Source organism: Notolepis coatsorum, assembly GCF_963971535.1.
Source record: "Notolepis coatsorum genome assembly, chromosome: 6".
In the NCBI taxonomy this organism is placed as follows: Eukaryota; Metazoa; Chordata; class Actinopteri; order Aulopiformes; family Paralepididae; genus Notolepis; species Notolepis coatsorum.
Genome location: NC_140170.1, coordinates 150,191,511 through 150,213,472, shown reverse-complemented (window position 1 = coordinate 150,213,472; position 21,962 = coordinate 150,191,511). Strand labels below are relative to the sequence as shown.

Here is a 21,962-nt window from a genome sequence, read left to right as displayed (position 1 = left end):
ACTTGAGCTGGGAATGGGGATAGGGGGGGGGGGGGGGGGGGTTTGAACATAAACCAATATAAATCATTAAACTTTCCTGGCAACTCACTCTCACATCGTCCTAATGAAGAGGCCATAATTACACAGCGTCCCGTGTGCCGTATTACTCTCCCCTCTCTTTGTTCCTCTGGAGGAACAGTTATGACAGTTGATTCTGTTCTGGCAGAGCAGAGGCAGCTACACGGAGTGGATTAATCCATCTCACGCCCGACGTGCCGTATGGTATAGCGTGTCCTCTACTGACCTGGTAGTCTGGGGATGGTGATCTGCCTGCTGCTGCTCCCCTCTCCCCCCTCGCCGAACGGTCTAATCTGGATGATGTACTCCTCGTCGATGGGCAAGGAGAGCTCCACCGAGGTCGTGTTGGTCTCCATGACGTTGGTGCGGCTGTGTCTGTTCCTCTTGTACAGTACCTGAGAACAGACGCAGCGCTCGGTTGAAAAGGGCAAAAAGGTGACGTGGGGGAGTTACCGTGACGACAGATGCTATTTAACCGACAAATCTAAAACGACGCCCCCTCTCCCCTCTTACTTTGTATCCCGTGACCTCGGACTCGTTCTCCAGGGCTTTCACCTGCTCCCAGTTCAGGATGATCTTGGAGTTCGATGTGTTCCACATCACTTTGGCTGGCGGCTGGCTGGGCGCTGTGAGACAAGAGATGCACGTCAAGCGAAGTCAAGTGGGTAGACGAGGAAAAACAAACCGTTAGCCGCAAGTTCAAGTTTGTTTATTATTCGTCACAATAAAATACAGAATACTTTACGATGAAATGCTTGTTTCTGTATGAGCTTACGTGGTTTCTTGGTGGTGACGTTGGCGGTGGTGCAGGGAGGGCCGGTTCCGGCAGTGTTGTATGCCCTCACCGTGACGTAGTACGTGTTGCTGCCTCTCAGTCCGCGGATGACGGTCGACGTTTGGTTCCCGACGGTCCTCTGCACGCTGGCTGTCTCCTCCTTTTCACTCTTCTCCCAGTATCTCAGCTGAAAGCAGATGAGGCAGAACCGTCGACAGGAATGCAGAGACCACCCTTAACAGGACGCTGCATGAGCCCTCTGTTCGGCTTCGCTGAAAAGCCCTCCGTCAAGTGAAGTGAAAAGTGAAACCGGCAGCGGGGTGACAGACGAACTGTAAATTGGTATAAAAACAATCTACGCTCTGCTTACTTAGGGCGCTCTGCACTTTGGTTCTGCTTTCTTAGCTCCCAGAAGTATGGGCAGGGTTAAAGTCCTGGTGGTCGGGAGCCAAATCACAAATGTGCAATAATTCCCAGCTGTCAGCCTCACTGATAACAGATTTTCTTTGTCGCAGGGGTATCCAGGCTGAAATAGCAGGCGCGCTCGACAGCACAAATATAATTTGTCTTCCCTCACAGGAACTGGTTTGCTCAGGCCCCGTGTTCCCTCTGTTGACTTTCGCTGGTCAACAATTTAGAATTCTGGCACTTTGTGCGCATTCCGCTGCTGAGGAAATAAGAGTTTCTTTGTGGGTTATATAGAACCTCGGTAATGAGCGTAATGGAAATGACAAGAGGACTAACTAGCTAAGCTACTCTGCCGGTGCGCATTAAGAGGCTAAACGTTGTATCCCTCTGCGTCTTGCATCGTCAGGCTAATCAGTGTAGTTACAGCACTTAGCAAGGCAACAGGAGAAACACAACTAAACCCATAGGCATGGGACCAGGCGGGGACATTACGAATGCAGCGAGCTATTATCTCCTATGCCCAAGGTGCATATGCCTGACACTGTTCATCAATAATAGAATAGAACAAGACTCAACAGCATTAGTCTACTCTCCACCATCTCTCTCTCTCCCTCTCTCTCTCTCTCTCTCTCTCTCTCTCTCTCTCTCTCTCTCTCTCTCTCTCTCTCTCTCTCTCTCTCTCTCTCTCTCTCTCTCTCTCTCTCTCTCTCTCTCTCTGTCTCAGAGACAGTGTTGCATTATTTGGACTTTATGGTGGATCTTGTTCTTGATTGAAGGTGATGTTTCTTCTTGACTTGTTAAGAAGACTTGTACAGCCCATGGGGGCATTACCTTGTGATTTCGGGCTTTGCAAATAAATTAGATTTGCCCCCCCCCGCGCCAGACACGTCAAATAGAAGTAAACACACAATAAGGTCATTTCTTTCAAGCTAACCTCGTAGCCCAGGACTCTCCTCTTGCTTGTGTTCCAGGGCAGGGCTTTCCACCAGACCTCCACCTCGGAGGCAGACAGGCTCTTGACGCGTATCCTGGCAGGCGCTCGGCCTGGCTCTGCAGTCAATGTGAAAAGACTCCAAATTACTTTTTTCAAAAGTAACAATGAGCTTTGATGCCCCGCAAAGTGTGATGGAGAGGAGGCAGTATGGGGGCAGGGGTGGGGTGGGGGTAGAAGTGCTCAGGCAGTAGTCTCACGGTAATTACTCTAATGGGTTAGAAGCTCTTACAAAGTAGATATGTGCAAATAAACCGTGGCTGAGTGTGTGTGACTCTTGGAGACACCCACCTTCCTCCGCAGAGTAGATGGTGCTAATGGGTCCAAAGGGCCCCTCCCCCTCGTTGTTGTACACACCAACTTTCACCTGGAAGGGAGAGAAGGGCTGGATGCTCTCGTTCTTGAAGACATATCTGGAGGTCTCTGCGGAGGGCACGGCGGCCTGCATCCACCCCGTGGCGCCGTGCGGTCTGAAAGCCACCACGTAGCCGAACCCCGGCCCGTTCTGAAGCTCCTCTGGTACGGGCTGCGGGGAGCAATACACATGTATGAAGCACGTATGTACGGCACACACACACAAAGAAGGACGCATACACACACACGTGCGCACGCACACACACACACACACACACACACACACACACACACACACACACACACACACACACACACACACACACACACACACACACACACACACACACACACACACACACACACACACACACACAAGATAATACACAAACATACACAGGAGTGACTGGACACATCCATCAATAATACAATGCCCTCAGCATGATACTTCAACTCAGCTATTGTTAAGACCAAAAACACACCATATATCATATATTTATAGCTGGTGACTTTATTCTATAAAACCAACCCTCTCCCCTCTTCCCTCTCCCCCCCAGTCTATAAAAGATGCATGGCTATATAAAAAAAGGCTTTTTTCTTCACACCTCTTTGAGGCCGGGTTAAAGCAGCTATGGCAGTGGACATGCCTAACATTATTTTCCTTTTCCGTTTTTTTAACCAATTACAACCATTAAAACGCTCCATCTCCAACAATCAGTAGAAGGGCCTGAGGTGCCTGTATCTCCAGGGTGAAGCAGAAACAGGCCTGTCTCCTTCGTATTGAAACGTCAACAGTCATTTGGCAAAAACCTTCCCGGCAGGGCCTGACGATTTCCAAGAAACCAGAATAAATATGGAGCGCTCAGAGCCAAGCGTGAAAAACGTGGCTTTGCAGAGAGAAAAAAATTTGAAGAGAGTGAGAGAGAAAGAGAGAGAGAGAGAGAGAGAGAGAGAGAGAGAGAGAGAGAGAGAGAGAGAGAGAGAGAGAGAGAGAGAGAAGAGAGAGAAAGAGAGAGAGAGAGAGAGAGAGAGAGAGAGAGAGAGAGAGAGAGAGAGAGAGAGAGAGACAGAGAGAGAGAAAAAAGCAAGATAGGAGAACACAATCTTTGAAAAAAGTTGCTTGTGACTTTGGAAGAACCATTCAGTTTAATTATCTTATTAAAACCTCAAAGGCATTTCTCTCCCTTTCTCTCTCTCCCCCCTGGGTGACAGCGGCAGTTATTGCTTCTCTGTTCTTAAAAATGAAATGCCATACATTAAGCTGTTCGCTTGTTATTAATGAAACAAGGGACCCAGATCCGCAGAGAATAATGACGTGTGGCTCCCCGGCTTCTGAGGGTGAGGGCGCGCTGTAGCGTAGCGGGCTCGCTGACCTTCTATGTATGGTAGGGGAGGGGGGGGGAATAAAAAAAATAAAAAATAGGAGCAATTTGAGAATCTATTCTAAGCTAAAAAATGTATTAACATATTTTCTTTTCTGTTTTCAGTTTGATATGGTTTCAACTTTCTTGTGATCTTAGAACTTAAAATTGTTGACTCGCTAAATCATACATTGACCAAGATTATGTATTTCAGTTTGCAGCCCCTATACAGCTAAAGAGACTAGTTTTATCCGGTCTCACAGCTGCTAAAAAGCTGATAGCATCACGATGGATTCAACCGGAAAAAAATTGCCGGAAGGTATGGGTTCTTACCTATCTCGATGTGATTTATCTAGAAATATCTACAGCAAGAATTTTAGGTGTCAGTGAAACCAACATTGCAATCTGGTTAGAAGTGGTGGAGAGAATAAAAGCTAGCATATGAAGTGTAGTGCCTGGTTAGAAACAAATGAAAATGGATGGATTATCCAAGTGTATCCAATTTACGCAATAAACAAGCTTCGTAACACAAATGTTAATAGCAACCTAGAATCTAGTGGGTAACAGAGTAGTAAGGGAGCATTGTAGTAGTAAGGGAGTATTGTAGCAGTAAGGGAGTATTCTAGTAGTAAGGGAGTATTGTAGCAGTAAGGGAGTATTCTAGTAGTAAGGGAGTATTGTAGCAGTAAGGGAGTATTCTAGTAGTAAGGGAGTATTGTAGCAGTAAGGGAGTATTGTAGTAGTAAAGGAGTACCATAGTAGTAATGCGTACTGTAGTAATAAGGGAGTACTCTAGTAGTAAATGAGTATTGTAGTAGTAAGGGAATACCATATGTAGACACCTGAAAATGACTATTATTCAATGTGTCTAACGCTAATTCTTTGCATTCCCTGTGTTCGCGAGGATGTTGTGTAACCGGCCAACCACTCTTGATCATCCCTATCCTGACATTGACACTTAACTGGCTGATCTCTTTGATTCTCCCTATCCTAACATTGACACTTCATAGTGGGACAGGATACAGGTGCCGCCAGGGGCGCTGGTGGTCACGTTGGGCAGGGAGACACAGGTGAAGAAGGATGGGTTCAGAGCGCGGTGCCGAGGGAGGGGCTTCCTCTTCATCGTTTTCCACAGAGGGAGGAGGACGCACGGAACAGGAGCTCCGGAGATTCAGCACGCGAGAGATAAACTCAGTTTCAAAGCGGGTTATTATAGAAGTATGCGATAGTTTAGCGTTTGGTTAATGCCGAAGAGACATTGTGAATGAACCAGCAGCCGAGCGACTGCCGAAGACCAGGTGGTAGATATTGTCCACCTTGCGTTAGCTGTGTATAGGCGTCATGACAGGGGGTTCACCACGACCCACAGCTTAGCTTCAGTTATAGGCTAGCACCACAGTTTAGCCCGCGTGTCGGCCACCTCTTCAGCCCAGCAGCGGACGTCACTACACTACATGCTCCTCCAGCCCCTCCAAGCCGTTACCCCAGCAGTCACCTGCCCAGCGTCTACCCCGCCCCGCTGCCTGTTATCGCGGGATCTCCCGACGGCCATCTTACCACACGGACGGTTGGTGGTGAGAGCAGGCCCGCCATCTTGGATAAGTACAGCGGCACTCCCGAGTGCTGAAACTTTATCGGTAGACATTTCCACTGTGTGGCGCAGGCTCTCTAAGGGCGAAGATAAACGGTGCTTTGAACTAACGCTGGCAGCAGTGTCTAGGGGCGCCCCGACCATTTATTGTTTTGGGGAAAAGCCGGCTGTAGATAGGACTTTTATTTGCTAACGTGGGCCCACTGTCAATTTATTTTGAGTGTACTAATAACGTGTGGTTCTTTATAAAAATTCCCATTGAACTCCTTTACTCCCTACCCTGTTCCCCACCTACAGCAAAGCGGAACAGTAGATAACCCTTAAAGGGAAGAGGTCATTACTGTGTCTGTAATATAGATCGAGAGCACTAGGTGCCCAGTGTGGAAGTAGCCTTGATAGGTATGCGATAACGTGTAACGTGTATAAGCTTCAGTAAAGGAGACGTAAATGGGAGCACTGTGTGTGTGTCTTTAATGTGCATTTTGTCTAACCCTTTTCTCTCCAGATAATGCTCATTAATGTTTAACCCTTTCCCCACCCCCTGCCTATAGTTCATTGTGAAAGGTCTCCACTCATCATTAAGGAATAGTACTGCTTTGGGGAGCAAATATATCATCCATCTTACTGCCATCGGGTGTGGGAGGGCTCAGGAAGTATTGGGGGAAGTGTGGGTGTGTGGGGAGCTACTGCTGATCGCCCTGGAGGGCAAGAAGGACCAGAGTACCATTCCTAGGTCAGTGAATCCTAGGCCCCATCCACTCCTGCTGCTCGACCTCCACTTCAACATTCCTGGCCTACAGTCGGGGACCCAGCTGGACTCAGCTCTGCTGCGTTCTCGCTACCAGGTGGCCGTGTACAACCACTCCCATAAAGCAGGGATAATCCACCCTGCTACACATAGTAGTAAAGGAGCATTGTAGTAGTAAAGGAGCACCATAGTAGTAAAGGAGTACTGTAATAGTAAATGGGTATTGTAGTAGTAAGGGAGTGCTGTAGTAGTAAGGAAGTATTGTAGTAGTAAGGGCGTATTGTAGTAGTAAAGGTGTATCGTAGTATTAAGGGAGTACTGTAGTAGTAAGGGAGTACTGTAGTATTTGTGTTATTATTCTAATTTGTGACCTGTCCTGTCTAAATGTTTAAATGTTGAGCGATTTGCAGTGTCAAATTTCCCACGGGATAATAAAAGTATTTCTATTCTAGTAGTAAGGGAGTATTGTAGTAGTAAGGGAGTACTGTGCTAGTAAGGGAGTATTGTAGTAGTAAGGGAGTACTATAGTAGTAAGGGAGTACTGTAGTAGTAAGGTAGTACTGTAGTAGTAAGGGAGTATTGTAGTAGTAAGGGAGTACTGTAGTATTAAGGGAGTACTGTAGTAGTAAGGGAGTACTGTAGTAGTAAGGGAGTACTGTACTAGTAAGGGAGTACTGTAGTATTAAGGGAGTACTGTGCTAGTAAGGGAGTATTGTAGTAGTAAGGGAGTACTGTAGTAGTAAGGGAGTACTGTAGTAGTAAGGGAGTACTGTACTAGTAAGGGAGTATTGTAACTAGGCTGCTTACCTCCCATGTGATGACTAACTCGGAGCGACTGCCACCACCTCCACTCACATTAGCTGGCGTGACCTTTGGAGCTGAGAGAAGAAGAAGAATCAGAAGAATCCTCCTGATTTCACCTAACTAACTAACTAACTAACTAACTAACTAACTAACTAACTAACTAACTAACTAACTAACTAACTAACTAACTAACTAACTAACTAACTAACTAACTAACTAACTAGTATCTAGTATCTATCCTGACTGACTGACTGACTCACTCACTCACTCACTCACTCACTCACTCACTCACTCACTCACTCACTCACTCACTCACTCACTCACTCACTCACTCATTCACTCACTCTACCCCTAGTGGTGGCTCACAGGCATCGTACTTTGTCACTTTGTATTAAAGGCCAGTTAGCTTCGCATTCATGACACTGCGTGTCCTCGTTTTTACACCGTTTCTAATCGTGTGACTTCATTTCTAAAACAAACAAATACAAAAAAACATTGTTATGTATTAAAAAAAAAAAAAGCTAGATGTTTGAAAAGGGACACAACACAGCTGTGGTACTTACTGGTGTCTTTTGTCCTTGCTTGCTTGGACGGCTTGCTAGGCTCTCCGGTCCCGATGGCGTTGCTTGCCAGGACTCTGAATTCATACTCCACCCAGGGGCTCAGCTCTATTACTGTAGCTGTCAGGGCACGGCCCCCCACCACCTCAGGAACTGGCAGAAAGCACAACTCGCCCCTCTCAGTATCAACCCACTGGGTGTGTGTGTGTGTGTGTGTGTGTGTGTGTGTGTGTGTGTGTGTGTGTGTGTGTGTGTGTGTGTGTGTGTGTGTGTGTGTGTGTGTGTGTGTGTGTGTGTGTGTGTGTGTGTGTGTGTGTGTGTGTGTATATGTGTGTATATGTGTGTGTATATGTGTGAACTTGGCGTTAAAAGGTCCAATCCGTAGTCCAAATAGTTTTGTGGTGCAAGATGTTAATTTGGAATTCAGTCAAATAAAGATAAAAAGCATTATGGAGTATTCAAAAACAACATTCAGCCTGATTTCTATTGTGCTGATAGTGTGTCCAAATCCAAATCTAAACCAATGGGTAGGAGAATATAAATGGAGACATGATTTCGTTCTGACTGACAGATATGAGCTTTTCAAAATTCGATTAGCTTTATTTTGCAGCTGTAAAATTGTTTACGTCGGTAATGTTTGTAAACACAGGTGTAAAACATCTCTGTATTCTGGTTTACAATGGGTTAAGAGCATTCTAAAAAGCGTATTGTCCATCTGCAAATTAAACTCTATGAATATACCCCATATTTATATGATCAAATTGGATTTTATTTAAAAATATTTATTTGTATTATTATTATTATTATTATTATTATTATTATTATTATTATTATTATTATTATTATTATTATTATTATTATTATTATTATTATTATTATTATTATATATATATGTATCTTTTGTATGTTTTTTAAATCTAAATTGGGGCTTTAACAGCAGCCTGTCCTCCAGGCTGACAGGCGCAGTGAGCCTCCTCCACGGGTGCACATCACAGGTCTAATCACTCATAAGGATAGACGATGCACGCACACACACACACACACACACACACACACACACACACACACACACACACACACACACACACACACACACACACACACACACACACACACACACACACACACACACACACACACACACACACACACACACACACACACACACACACACACACACACACACACACACACACACACACACACACACACACAAACTCCAAAGACAACGCACAAACACATGCCATAAGGGTGAAGTGCCCCTGGTTTGGTCGATGTGGTTAATGTGTAGTGACAAGGATATTGAAGTCATCACGGCTGAAACCAATGAAGTCAACAACGGTAATCTTGGGGTAAAAGCGTCTCTTAATTCACATAAAAACATCAATGAAACAAAAGAGTACAGAGGGAGTTAATGCTCCATTAAGGATGATGTGTGGAGAAATTACCCCTCACTATCCACCCTGGCAATAAGGTCCATCATTGGGAGGCACATCCGTGTTTCAGAACACCCCAGAGTCCGATAGTCAATGGTCACGCTACAATTGTGTGCCATTTGGCGCTGAGGGTAAAAATTACATCTTCAATATTCTCACAGGCACGTGACATGAAGAGGACCCCCCCCCTCACCCCCCTCTCCTCTCTTCCCCTCTCTTCTCCTCTTCTTTCCCCTCCAATGTCTCCTCTCCTATCCTCTCCTTCCTTTCCTCTCCAACATCTTCTACCCTCTCATCTCGTCTCCAACATATCCTCTCCTCTCCAACATCTCCTCTCCTCTCCTCTCCTCTCCTCTCCTCTCCTCTCCTCTCCTCTCCTCTCCTCTCCTCTCCTCTCCTCTCCTCTCCTCTCCTCTCCTCTCCTCTCCTCTCCTCTCCTCTCCTCTCCTCTCCTCCCTGTGATTGGATGAGACCATGGCTGGCTGGAAAGAACTTACCTGTGGTGACAGCCTGCCACCCCAGGGAAAATGGTGTCCTGGCCTGGATGGTAAACGCCGTAATTGGACTGTGATTATCAGGGCCAGGCCTCCAGGACAGAGAGGCTGTGGTATCGGTGATTTCTTCTACTTGGATGCTGGTGGGCGGCCCCGGGGGACCTGATACCATGGCATAGGAAGTGAAAGACAGAAAGAGTGAGAGAGAGAGAGAGAGAGAGAGAGAGAGAGAGAGAGAGAGAGAGAGAGAGAGAGAGAGAGAGAGAGAGAGAGAGAGAGAGAGAGAGAGAGAGAGAGAGAGAGAGAGAGAGAGAGAGAGAGAGAGAGAGAGAGAGAGAGAGAGAGAGAGAGAGAGAGAGAGAGAGAGAGAGAGAGAGAAGTGTTAATTTTGGCAGCTATTTTCATTTTAGTTTTAGTCTTAGTGTTACGACCCTGGCTCATGGGCACGCAACCTATGTGCAAACCGACACCAAAACCCTGTGCTCTAACTCAAAGTGCTACTATATCAAGGAACTATTAATGTAATTGTAAACTAATGTACTAATGTAAACCCAACGGACAAGGACTGGAAGAACCTGACAGCTCTTCCTCTAAGCACAGACCTGCATGTGTGTTACTAGGCCTGGCTTTAAAGCTCCTAGCAGGTAACCAATCAGCACTAATTGGCTAATTGGCAGCCCTCACCTGCATGCTCCGTGACACAGGAGTGATCAGGCCTGCCTGAACAGTGACACAGGAGTGATCAGGCTCCTGGTACATAACACCTCCCCCACCAAACTGGTTGCCCCAGAGGCAACCACCACACAACAACCCATAAACAAAACAAAAAAAAACAACTGTGACCCATTAGTTGTCAGGGCCACCACCACAACAGTGATAGCGGGTCGGCCCCTGTCGAACACGACCACCAACCGTGTTGTATGCTCCCTTTCAACAGGCCCCTCCACCGATACCGACCTGTCAAAAATAGACTGCAAACCAAAATCAACCTGAGAACTGCGCTCAACAGAACAGAACACAGCAAAACAAAAACCATAGATCACTGATACCACCACCGCGCCCATATCCATCCCACCTGGCACTGGCAGTCCAGGATACTGCAAACCGTGAACATCCAGAGTAGGATGTACCGCCTCAGGTACAGCCCCACCGTACCTGGAACATGGCAGTACGACAGTCACAAAAACGTCTGGAACACCATCTAAAATGGCGTCACCCAAAATAACATTGTCCTGATCAAAATCAAAATGGCTGCCACTCAACAGACCAGGTCACGAAGGCGGCTCCTGCTCCACAGGACACAGGTAACTAGGTTGACCATCACACCTAGTGCATGGCAGAGAATCAGTGTGGACATGTGGATCAATGTCAGAATCATCAACTGACATACTGGGACCATCCCTGCCCACAAGTGAAACATTAGGGACAATAGAGCTACTGTGGGAAGGCTGGCAGCCTAAGTCAGGCTTAGTAGCCTCTCCAACTAGAACGGTGTCACATGAAACAACAGCACCTCTCATAGCATCCTTCCCACACTCCTCCTCCAATTCGTTCGTGGCCTCAGCCACCATACAGGCTGGGAAGACCCTGAGACACTGCGCTGCCATACCATCTCCTGCCACATGCTTCTCCGGCACGCATGTCAACTCTGGTTTCACCACCGGGCCTAACACAAAGCCACAATCAAGAAAATCATTATGCAGAGGTAGATCCACAGTGTGCTTTCCAAAATTCTCAACAGGTACACATTTTAATTCAACAAATAATGTGTCACTAAGTGTAATGTCCCAAGTCGAAGTATCAACAACATCACTTTTGTCCTTTGACATTTCCCGAGCCACAGCACACACAGGAAACACTCCTGGATGTTTCTGTGCCAGCTCATTAGGGACCTCAGAAACCACAGGAATGGGAGTTACAACCGTAGCCAACACTTTGTCACCAGCCAAATCATTCCCTAGAATGAAGGACACCCCCTTTATGGGAATGTGAGAACATACCCCCACAACAACATTGCCTGATACTAAGGGAGAATTGAGCGTGACCTCATGCAAAGGTGCATCCACAAATCCACCCCCAAAGCCCCGAACAACGACACCGGAATGCAAAGAAGAGTTTTCTGAAAACGGCAAAACCCCCTCCAGAATGAGGGACTGAAAAGCACCGGTATCTCTCCAAATTGTTATAGCCTGTTTGGACTCTAGTGCATTAGTCAGGGAAACAAATCCATTCATCATAAACCTTGAGGAACCCTCAAGCTCTTTGTCCACACGTTTGATACTTCCCCCATCCCCATCTAACGTTGGCATAGGCGTTTTGCATATGGTTTCTACCAGAGCCACGGTTGACATTTTTCTGCTCAAGCACCGGGCACCCAGCAACGATATGACCAGGTTATTTACAGTAGAAACAGATAATCCCTTCTGGGAATGCACCAGCAGAACCACCCCGCCTAGGAGGTGAAGTTAACTGACCAGCAGACACAGGTTTTGGGAAACGGCCCCCCTGAACAGGACGCCTATCCCCGGACTCAACACGGTAGTCCTCCAAAAACACGGACTTGTGTGTCAACACAAACTCATCAGCGAAGACAGCGGCGTCGCCTATCTTCGATACCTTACGCTCATTTAGATGTGTGGAAACAGTATCAGGAACACATCTTTTAAATTCCTCTAGGAGAATCAACTGCCTAAGCTGCTCTCTTGACTCTGCCTTCTGAGAAGTGCACCACCTGTCAAACAGGTTCTCCTTCTCCCTTCCAAATTCAACATAAGACTGCCCCTCCGACCTGCGATAACCTCTAAAACGCTGACGATAGACTTGGGGACCAACTCATAAGCCCTCAAAATGGAAGCTTTAACCAGCTCATAATCAGCGCTTTGTTCAAGGGACAGAGCAGTGTAGGCTTCTTGTGCCCTACCAACTAAAACACATTGCAGCAGCAGTGTCCAGGCGGTATCAGGCCACTTCAATGTGGTTGCCACCCGTTCAAAAAGGGGAAAATATCTTTCCACGTCTTTCTCAAAAAATGGTGGCACCATCCTAATATTCCTGCCTACATCAAACCCGGAACGTGACTCTGGATGCAGAGCACCCGCCTGCAAGGCAGCATGCTTATATTCAAGCTCCTTCTGTGCACGCTCGTGCTCCAACAACATTTGTTTCTCCTTAAACTCACGCTCCTCACGCCTCTCTCTCTCCTTAAGCTCACACTCCTCTCTCCTCTCCTCACGCTCTCGCTCTAGCTGCCTTTCCTTAAACTCCAACTCCCTTATCCTCCACTCACCCTCCACACCAGGTAATAGCAGAGACGCGCCAGATGAAGGAGGCTCCTCCACCCTCTCCTCAAGCACCTGCTCCCTAACGAGTAACACCCTTAACGCACTCAAGGCAGACGGCTTCAATCGTTTCTCCCCTGCAGAAAGCTCTACCCTGTAGTGTACAGCAAGTTCTAGCAGTTGTTCTTTGGAAAACTTCTCTAACAAGTCATGAGACGGGCGATCAACAAAGTCCCTGATGGAAGCCATTGTCACTGAACCAGCCACCCCAAGCTACACACCCTACCTCACAGTCACGAAGAACCACTAACGAACCACGAATACCCCCCCAACGAACCACTGAAGAACCACGAAGAACCACTGAAGAACCATGAATAATGCTAAATGCCAATAATAACAACCAGAAGGGAATGCGGTGGAAATGTGAGCTCTACGGAGCGCACCTTTCTAGGTTGCAAAAAAAAAAAAAAAAAAAAAAAACACCCACCCTAAATAGACGTGTCATACACGCAGGGTGTTAGGTGCTACCAGGTATGCTCACCAAACACTCAAACAAACAAAATAAATCCAACAAACAATTCCAAACAGGTGCGCCTTCTAACCTGATATGACTACATATGCTTCTACGTCTAAACTGCAGAAAAAACCGGCCCACCACATGTCTACCCTAAGAAACACTAAATCAAGCCCTACCACACTACCTGTGTTTTCCGGCCGCCCTAATCTACCTACCCTTAAACAAATGCCCTGTAGACCTAACCATCTTCAACCACACCTGCTACCAGCCAAAGATCATACTTGACCATCCACCCGTCCAGTACATGATACGGTACCAGACAAGCAGATGGTGCTAATCCCTTCCCTGACTGCCCCAGGAGTACGTGGTGCACAGGACGCTAACCAACAACCAGAAAATAATGTCCCTATCTACATGTGGTGCCCACTAAACTATATATTTTAACAGCATAAGTAGTCACATCAAATTACAAACAAATACAGCATACTCACCTGTTTGACGAAATGGCTCAAGCCCCCACGTTACACCATATGTAACGAACACCACCCAAACCATAATACCATGACACCCCGTGTAACACAAAAAAAAACCACCAAACAAATTTCTAGGGGTAAAGATCCCGGATGAGCCCCCAACTGTTACGACCCTGGCTCATGGGCACGCAACCTATGTGCAAACCGACACCAAAACCCTGTGCTCTAACTCAAAGTGCTACTATATCAAGGAACTATTAATGTAATTGTAAACTAATGTACTAATGTAAACCCAACGGACAAGGACTGGAAGAACCTGACAGCTCTTCCTCTAAGCACAGACCTGCATGTGTGTTACTAGGCCTGGCTTTAAAGCTCCCAGCAGGTAACCAATCAGCACTAATTGGCTAATTGGCAGCCCTCACCTGCATGCCCCGTGACACAGGAGTGATCAGGCCTGCCTGAATAGTGACACAGGAGTGATCAGGCTCCTGGTACATAACACTTAGTCATGTGTCAAGTGCTCCTTTTTCGTTTTCATCATATTTAGTCATCTTAATTTATTTTTCGTTTGGTCAGTTTTAGTCAACTAAATGTCTGAGCATTTTAGTCTTAGTAAGTTTTTGTCTCAATTTTGTCTTTTTTGTTTTAGTCTAGATTTAGTCGGATGAATAATTATATAAATTATAAAACTTTTTTTTTCTTTTCTTTTTTACAGCTACTGTTTTATATATACTGTTTTTTAGTAATAACTAGAAAGTAATGGTATTTATTCAACAACAGGTGATTGTATAGATTAGTATTAGTATCATTAAATGACAACTATGCTCAACTATGCTTCACCCACGGAAAGGTTGTTGGCACATTGGTTCTACACGGACATTATACGTTGTTGCACTTGCTTCCAGAAGGCTCCGTTTAGGTTAGCTAGTAGCAGAGGCTCTGTTGTGATTTTTAATGCACAATAAATATTCAACATTCTGGGCGGCTAGGTGGCGCAGTGGGCAAGGCGCTCGCCACCAACGCAGGAGATGCTGGGTTCGAGCCCAGTTCTCGGCGTTGCTACCAGCTTGGCTGGTCGTTCATACTAATACAATTGGCAGTATTAGGGAGTGGGAAGCTGGTGGGTGGGGATCGGACGTTGTGGACAGCGAATCCTACAGGTCGGTTGGTGCGCCTGCACAGTAGAATCAGGAAGCGACGGGGGCGGCGTGTCCCTCCCACGCAGACCCTCGCCGCTTAGAGATCGCGCTGTGCAGGTGAAAAGATGCGACGGCTACCTCCTCGTGTACCGGAGGGGACATGTGATGCAAGGCTTCGTCCACATTGCAGCCGGCTTGTGGGAGGCATGGCCTAACAGCGTTGGAGACAGGGGAGGGTAGAATTGGACAATACGAAATTGGGGAAGGGAGAAAAATAGAAAAATGGGGAGAAAAAAGTAGATAAAAAATATATATATATTCAACATTCTCTTTTGAGACTCCGCCTCAGACTCTTATCATTTGGCACTAAAAGCTAAACATTGTCACCGGTATGGCTGTCCGCAACATGTCACTAATTGTGTGCGAGAGGTTGATCAGTTAGCCACATTAGCGTGAGCTAGGTTAGCCACTAGTTAACGTGAGCTAGATGGAAATACAAACAATGTAACGTTACTGGTGAAAAAGTGATTTACCTTGGAATACTCCTTTGCCAACTTGGTGTACTTTGCTTGCAGGTCTGCAGCTGGATTATGAATAGTCCCAACTTTAGCCAAGGTAACGTTAAGCTAAAACTAGCTTTTCAAATAGCTCTTCAGCTAATGCTAATAACAGAGCTCCCCGTCACACTGCTCTGTCGGGACGATGGCATTAAGAAAAGTTATAATTATTTTGTCTCATCTTGTTTTAGTCAACAATATCAACATACATGAAGAGAAATTTCGTCCTGGTTTTTGTAAATTACATTTTTGTGTCCTCAGTTGTGGTCAACGATATTTAATAAACGATTTAGTCTCGTTAGCGTCACATGGTCTTCAATAACGTGATGTCACGTCTCGTTGTCGTCATGAAAAAAACCTTCGTTGACGAACATCTTTCGTCATCATTTTAGTTGACAAAATTAACACTGTGGGTGTAGAGATGGAGAAATGGGGGGGTGAAGGTGGAATGGTATCTTTAGCAAGTACAGCTCAGCTGGTGAAGTCAGTTTGGTGTAAAGCAGCTATTCTGTCTAATTAGATTAGACATTTCAGAGAGAGTGAGACGTACACATCTCTATCTGGACTCTATCTCTTCAACTGATCCCTTCATATCTATTATCTAGGCATGACTACTCAAACTAAACACCGCTCCTAAAAGGAGCACTTTCTACTGTGCTGTTGGTCTGGTCTAGATGGTGTTGTTGGTCTGGTCTAGATGGTGTTGTTGGTCTGGTCTAGATGGTGTTGTTGGTCTGGTCTAGATGGTGTTGTTGGTCTGGTCTAGATGGTGTTGTTGGTCTGGTCTAGATGGTGTTGTTGGTCTGGTCTAGATGGTGTTGGTCTGGTCTAGATGGTGTTGTTGGTCTGGTCTAGATGGTGTTGTTGGTCTGGTCTAGATGGTGTTGTTGGTCTGGTCTAGATGGTGTTGGTCTGGTCTAGATGGTGTTGTTGGTCTGGTCTAGATGGTGTTGTTGGTCTGGTCTAGATGGTGTTGTTGGTCTGGTCTAGATGGTGTTGTTGGTCTGGTCTAGATGGTGTTGGTCTGGTCTAGATGGTGTTGTTGGTCTGGTCTAGATGGTGTTGTTGGTCTGGTCTAGATGGTGTTGTTGGGGTCTAGATGGTGTTGTTGGTCTGGTCTAGATGGTGTTGTTGGTCTGGTCTAGATGGTGTTGTTGGTCTGGTCTAGATGGTGTTGTTGGTCTGGTCTAGATGGTGTTGTTGGTCTGGTCTAGATGGTGTTGTTGGTCTGGTCTAGATGGTGTTGTTGGTCTGGTCTAGATGGTGTTGGTCTGGTCTAGATGGTGTTGTTGGTCTGGTCTAGATGGTGTTGGTCTGGTCTAGATGGTGTTGTTGGGGTCTAGATGGTGTTGTTGGTCTGGTCTAGATGGTGTTGGTCTGGTCTAGATGGTGTTGTTGGTCTGGTCTAGATGGTGTTGTTGGTCTGGTCTAGATGGTGTTGGTCTGGTCTAGATGGTGTTGTTGGTCTGGTCTAGATGGTGCTGTTGGTCTGGTGTAGATGGTGTTGTTGGTCTGGTCTAGATGGTGTTGTTGGTCTGGTCTAGATGGTGTTGTTGGTCTGGTCTAGATGGTGTTGTTGGTCTGGTCTAGATGGTGTTGTTGGTCTGGTCTAGATGGTGTTGTTGGTCTGGTCTAGATGGTGTTGTTGGTCTGGTCTAGATGGTGTTGGTCTGGTCTAGATGGTGTTGTTGGTCTGGTCTAGATGGTGTTGTTGGTCTGGTCTAGATGGTGTTGTTGGTCTGGTGGTCTAGATGGTGTTGTTGGTCTGGTCTAGATGGTGTTGTTGGTCTGGTGGTCTAGATGGTGTTGTTGGTCTGGTCTAGATGGTGTTGTTGGTCTGGTCTAGATGGTGTTGTTGGTCTGGTCTAGATGGTGTTGTTGGTCTGGTCTAGATGGTGTTGTTGGTCTGGTCTAGATGGTGTTGTTGGTCTGGTCTAGATGGTGTTGTTGGTCTGGTCTAGATGGTGTTGTTGGTCTGGTCTAGATGGTGTTGTTGGTCTGGTCTAGATGGTGTTGGTCTGGTCTAGATGGTGTTGGTCTGGTCTAGATGGTGTTGTTGGGGTCTAGATGGTGTTGGTCTGGTCTAGATAGTGTTGTTGGTCTGGTCTAGATGGTGTTGTTGGTCTGGTCTAGATGGTGTTGTTGGTCTGGTCTAGATGGTGTTGGTCTGGTCTAGATGGTGTTGTTGGTCTGGTCTAGATGGTGTTGTTGGTCTGGTCTAGATGGTGTTGTTGGTCTGGTCTAGATGGTGTTGTTGGTCTGGTCTAGATGGTGACCCCCCGTGCTCCGTCACCCAGGACACAATAACGCAATATTGTTGTGGAGCGTGCCCTCGGCAAGGAGCATGAAAGGGTTATTATTGCTCAGGTCACACAAGTCACAAGTCAAGTCACCATAAAAGAAACGCTTAAAACAAGAGAGAAAGAAGCCATTCACTATTGATACTGCTTATCCATACCAATACTTGTCAATACCCTTATACATACCAATACTTATCAATACCCTTATCCATACCAATACTTATCAATACCCGTATCCATACCAATACTTATCAATACTGCTTATCCACACCAATACTTATCAACACTCTTATCAATATTTCCTAATGTTGAGTGAAAAACACAGGTTGTTGAAAATAATTATCAGTACTACTTTTATATTTTTTATATAGTTTATATTATAGTTTGTGCAAAGAAATTATTATGAGGCACACGCGAGTACCTACAGTAGGCTACTGCTGCACAGGCAATTGTTCAAATTGCGTGAACACTAAACATACTATAGTATTGTAGTATCTGATGATTACTATTTTTCTGCTGTGGACTGTATAGACTAATAAATCAATGAATTTAGAACACAATTTTAATGCTCATCAAGGAAAAATACCATCTTGTTTTCCTGATCTATTTAATTGGTCACACAGTTGATTAGAGAGAGGGAAAGACTGTTCTGCTGTGGTTGAGTTACTTTGACTTTGATCATCGCCAACAGAATGATGAAGCTCTGTCTTGAAAACCTGTCAATTCACAAGCCGTCTTGTCCAAATCAGAAACTGGTCTGGTAATATAAGGCTCGCAAGAAACACAGGTGTCTTGCATTGTTTTCTAGGTCCTGTCTTTTAATAAGCCTGGGTTAAAATTAAAAGTCACCCAAATCATATTTCAAAACAATAGGTGTTCACGCAAATAGTCTATTCAGCTTAATAAAAAAAAGTCCTTTGGAGTCATCCGCATGTCAAAGTCAAGTCCCAAGTCATGAACAACAAGTCAAAAGTTGAGTCTTTTATTAACGTTAGTCAAGCATTTGTGCAGTGTTCGTGATGCGAAGCGCAATCATCAGCTCTAATCGGTCAGCTTTTCAGCATGTGATGTCAGTGAAATTGTCAGCTGTGATTGGTCTACTTTTGTGGGCACATACAGACAAACAGACTGTTCTAGACGGCATCAGGCACATACAGACAAACAGACTGTTCTAGACGGCATCAGGCACATACAGACAAACAGACTGTTCTAGACGGCATCAGGCACATACAGACAAACAGACTGTTCTAGACGGCATCAGGCACATACAGACAAACAGACTGTTCTAGACGGCATCAGGCGCTTCGGGGTCTATGGGCCGTCTCCTCACCTCAAAGGGCGATGAAGGGATAAGAATGTTCATTTGAGGCTTGCTGAGTGTTCATTAGCAACCACAGTGAAAGTAAAGTAGCTGTAATTTATATTACTTACCTCTGACAACCAGGTCAGCTGCGATGGAGATGCTGTCAACTTTGGTCTGCACGGCGCACGTGTACTTCCCTGCATGTCTCAGCTGAATGTTTCGAATCATAATGTCTCCCGCTGAGTGCTGCTGTCATGCAGTACACACACACACACACGCGTGCACGCACACACGCATGCGCGCGCACACACACACACACGCACACACACACACATGCACACACACGCACACATGCATACACACGCATGCACGCACACACACACACACACACACACACACACACACACACACGCGCGCGCACACACACAGAGAGAGAGACAGACACACACACAAACAGTTCTATGAATACCATGGTAGCGATCAAGCCATTGTAATTCATGAACACTACTGCTTTTCCAACCATAGGGGGACAAGTAGAGAGAATTCATTCTCATGAATACATTCATACTCATCCATTATTACCACCTTCCAAAAAGAGAGGGAGGAATACCTGGTGAAGGAGAATGTCTCACAGCCATTGCACTTACACTTAATCACAATAATTACAGAAATGTATTAATAAAAGTACCCTGTTTTAGGCATAGCAGAGTGGCTTTGTTATTTCAATTATCAAGTGAAGCATAACGGCCAAAGTTCTGTAGGCGCTCGTTTTCATTCTCTTTTCTAATTGCACATCCTGCTCCAACGTTATTGTTTTAAACAGTCTGGAGTAGAATCAGCTTCAGTGATGAATTGGAACGTGGCAAAAGCACAGTAGCGCCGGGATCGGGGCGGCTGATAGCTAAATGCACTGCGGTACAACTCTAGATGTACGGCAATACATAATGGAGAGGGGAAAAGGCTGAAATACACCAAAAAAACACTAACATAATGGAAAACCGAGACAGCCGAGTATTGGTGAGACCATCACCATCATCACTCTTCTGTAGGTCTGAGTTATATTTAAAAAAAGAAAATACTGAATAGGAAAAAAAGCTATTTATCAGAAAATAAATAAATTAATGAAATACCTAACTACAGTAGCTCATGCTGGGAAAGTGAGCTTTGAGCCTTTTAAAGTAATACAGTACGTCATGGGTGAGTAGGAAAGGGTGGGGGGGGGGGGGGGGTGGGTGTATATGTAAATAATTTTTTTTTATAAATCACAGGCAGCAATTCCCCCCCCCCATAAATAATACACACAATACAAACATTCCTTCTGCACTGCGGCTGTGTCTATTATGACCCCTTGACCTTTTTTCTGTGTAATTCCTGCAGGCGTTGGGGGGGGGGGGGGGAGAGACAAGATCAATGTCCCTTTAATGACATATTTTCACGAAAGCGCGACGGCATGAATGAAATATAAGCAATTTCCACCCCCCCCCCAACACACTACTAGTAAAGACGCATTCCGCGGCATTCATAACGGGCACACTGGCAATCACCGGTTGTAAAAAACGCCGTAATAAGGGAACCGTTTGTCAAGACACAACGTGTTTACTATAAATGAGAGGGGGCTTGAGGGTAGGTTCAGGGGGAAGCGTGTGACGATATACGGTGGCTGTATTATAATCACTTACGCCGCCCACTTTCTCGAAGTAGCCTCCGTGGCTGCCGAAGTGGATCAGCTGCTCATTGAAGAACCAGGTGAATTTGAGCTCCAGGGACGGGTCGTGGGTCACCTGGCAGGGCAGGACCACACTCTCTCCCACGGTGATGTCCAGGGTGGATGGAGGGGTGGTTATGATGGTGGGCTCTGAAACACATCAGACACACACAATGTATTCGATTAGGTTAAGTTAGATTCTAATGTATTGTCACTATACAGCACAAGTACAATAGCATAGAATAGAATAGAAATACTTAAATCATCCTGAGGGAAATTTGGCACTACAAATCGCTCACAGTAAACATTTAGGTAGACAAAACAAATCACGAATAAGAATAACAAAAAATTGCCTAAGAATAAAGAATAAAATAAGCCTAAGAATAAAATAATAATAATTAAATAAAATACGGTCCGGGATTCACATTTCCTATGTAATGTATGTACATTCTAATATAAATATACAGTAAAAAAAAATACAGAGATATACATTAAGTGTACTGTAAGTGTAATATTGACAATGTTGTTTTAAAAGTAAAAGTCCAGGAAGATGGTAACTGTCACTCTGTGCTCAGTGATACAACGAAAAAAGAAGTTTGGCATCCAACCAGAGTACAAATGTAACATATGATATTATGTACAGATATACCGTAATTCCTCTAATAGTAACCGGGTCTCAAATACAAGCCGGGTCTCTATTAATGGCCGGGTGCGCTCTTGAGCTAAACAATTATAAGCCGGCCTCCTAATACAAGCCGGGTTACTAATATACTGAGCTGCATACTGAGCTAGTTACTTGATTTCACTTTGAAAACGTTGAAATGACCAGTGACCACCTGTAATTGCACTGTTTACTATTTCATACAGTACTTGGTTTCAATAAATGAACCCAGTACATTTTACTGGGTTCAAACTGACACAAAATGTTGATTTATTCATTATGATCCGTTTGAAAATTTGAAATATAGGCCTCCCTCTTATACAGGCCTCCTCCTAATACAAGCCTGGTACCCGCTACAGTTGAAACAAATACAAGCCGGGGTTACTATTAGAAGAATTACGGTAGATATAGTATTACAGACAGGTGGATAGATATATATGGTAAGAA

At 45.4% G+C, this 21,962-nt stretch overlaps 1 protein-coding gene across 1 annotated transcript in view; it reads right to left on the bottom strand.

The window, feature by feature from the left end:
• The window catches only part of cntn4 (contactin 4), a 369,932-nt gene that overhangs the window by 1,504 nt on the left and 346,466 nt on the right, over positions 1-21,962 (bottom strand). The window contains exons 12-21 of the mRNA XM_084315452.1: positions 20,829-21,004; positions 19,278-19,398; positions 9,583-9,741; positions 7,653-7,802; positions 7,093-7,163; positions 2,523-2,757; positions 2,175-2,290; positions 833-1,019; positions 571-683; positions 284-452 (exon numbers count right to left, since the gene is read on the bottom strand). Coding sequence (XP_084171578.1) covers positions 284-452; positions 571-683; positions 833-1,019; positions 2,175-2,290; positions 2,523-2,757; positions 7,093-7,163; positions 7,653-7,802; positions 9,583-9,741; positions 19,278-19,398; positions 20,829-21,004 — 1,497 coding nt within the window. The remainder of the gene's footprint in view (positions 1-283; positions 453-570; positions 684-832; positions 1,020-2,174; positions 2,291-2,522; positions 2,758-7,092; positions 7,164-7,652; positions 7,803-9,582; positions 9,742-19,277; positions 19,399-20,828; positions 21,005-21,962) is intronic.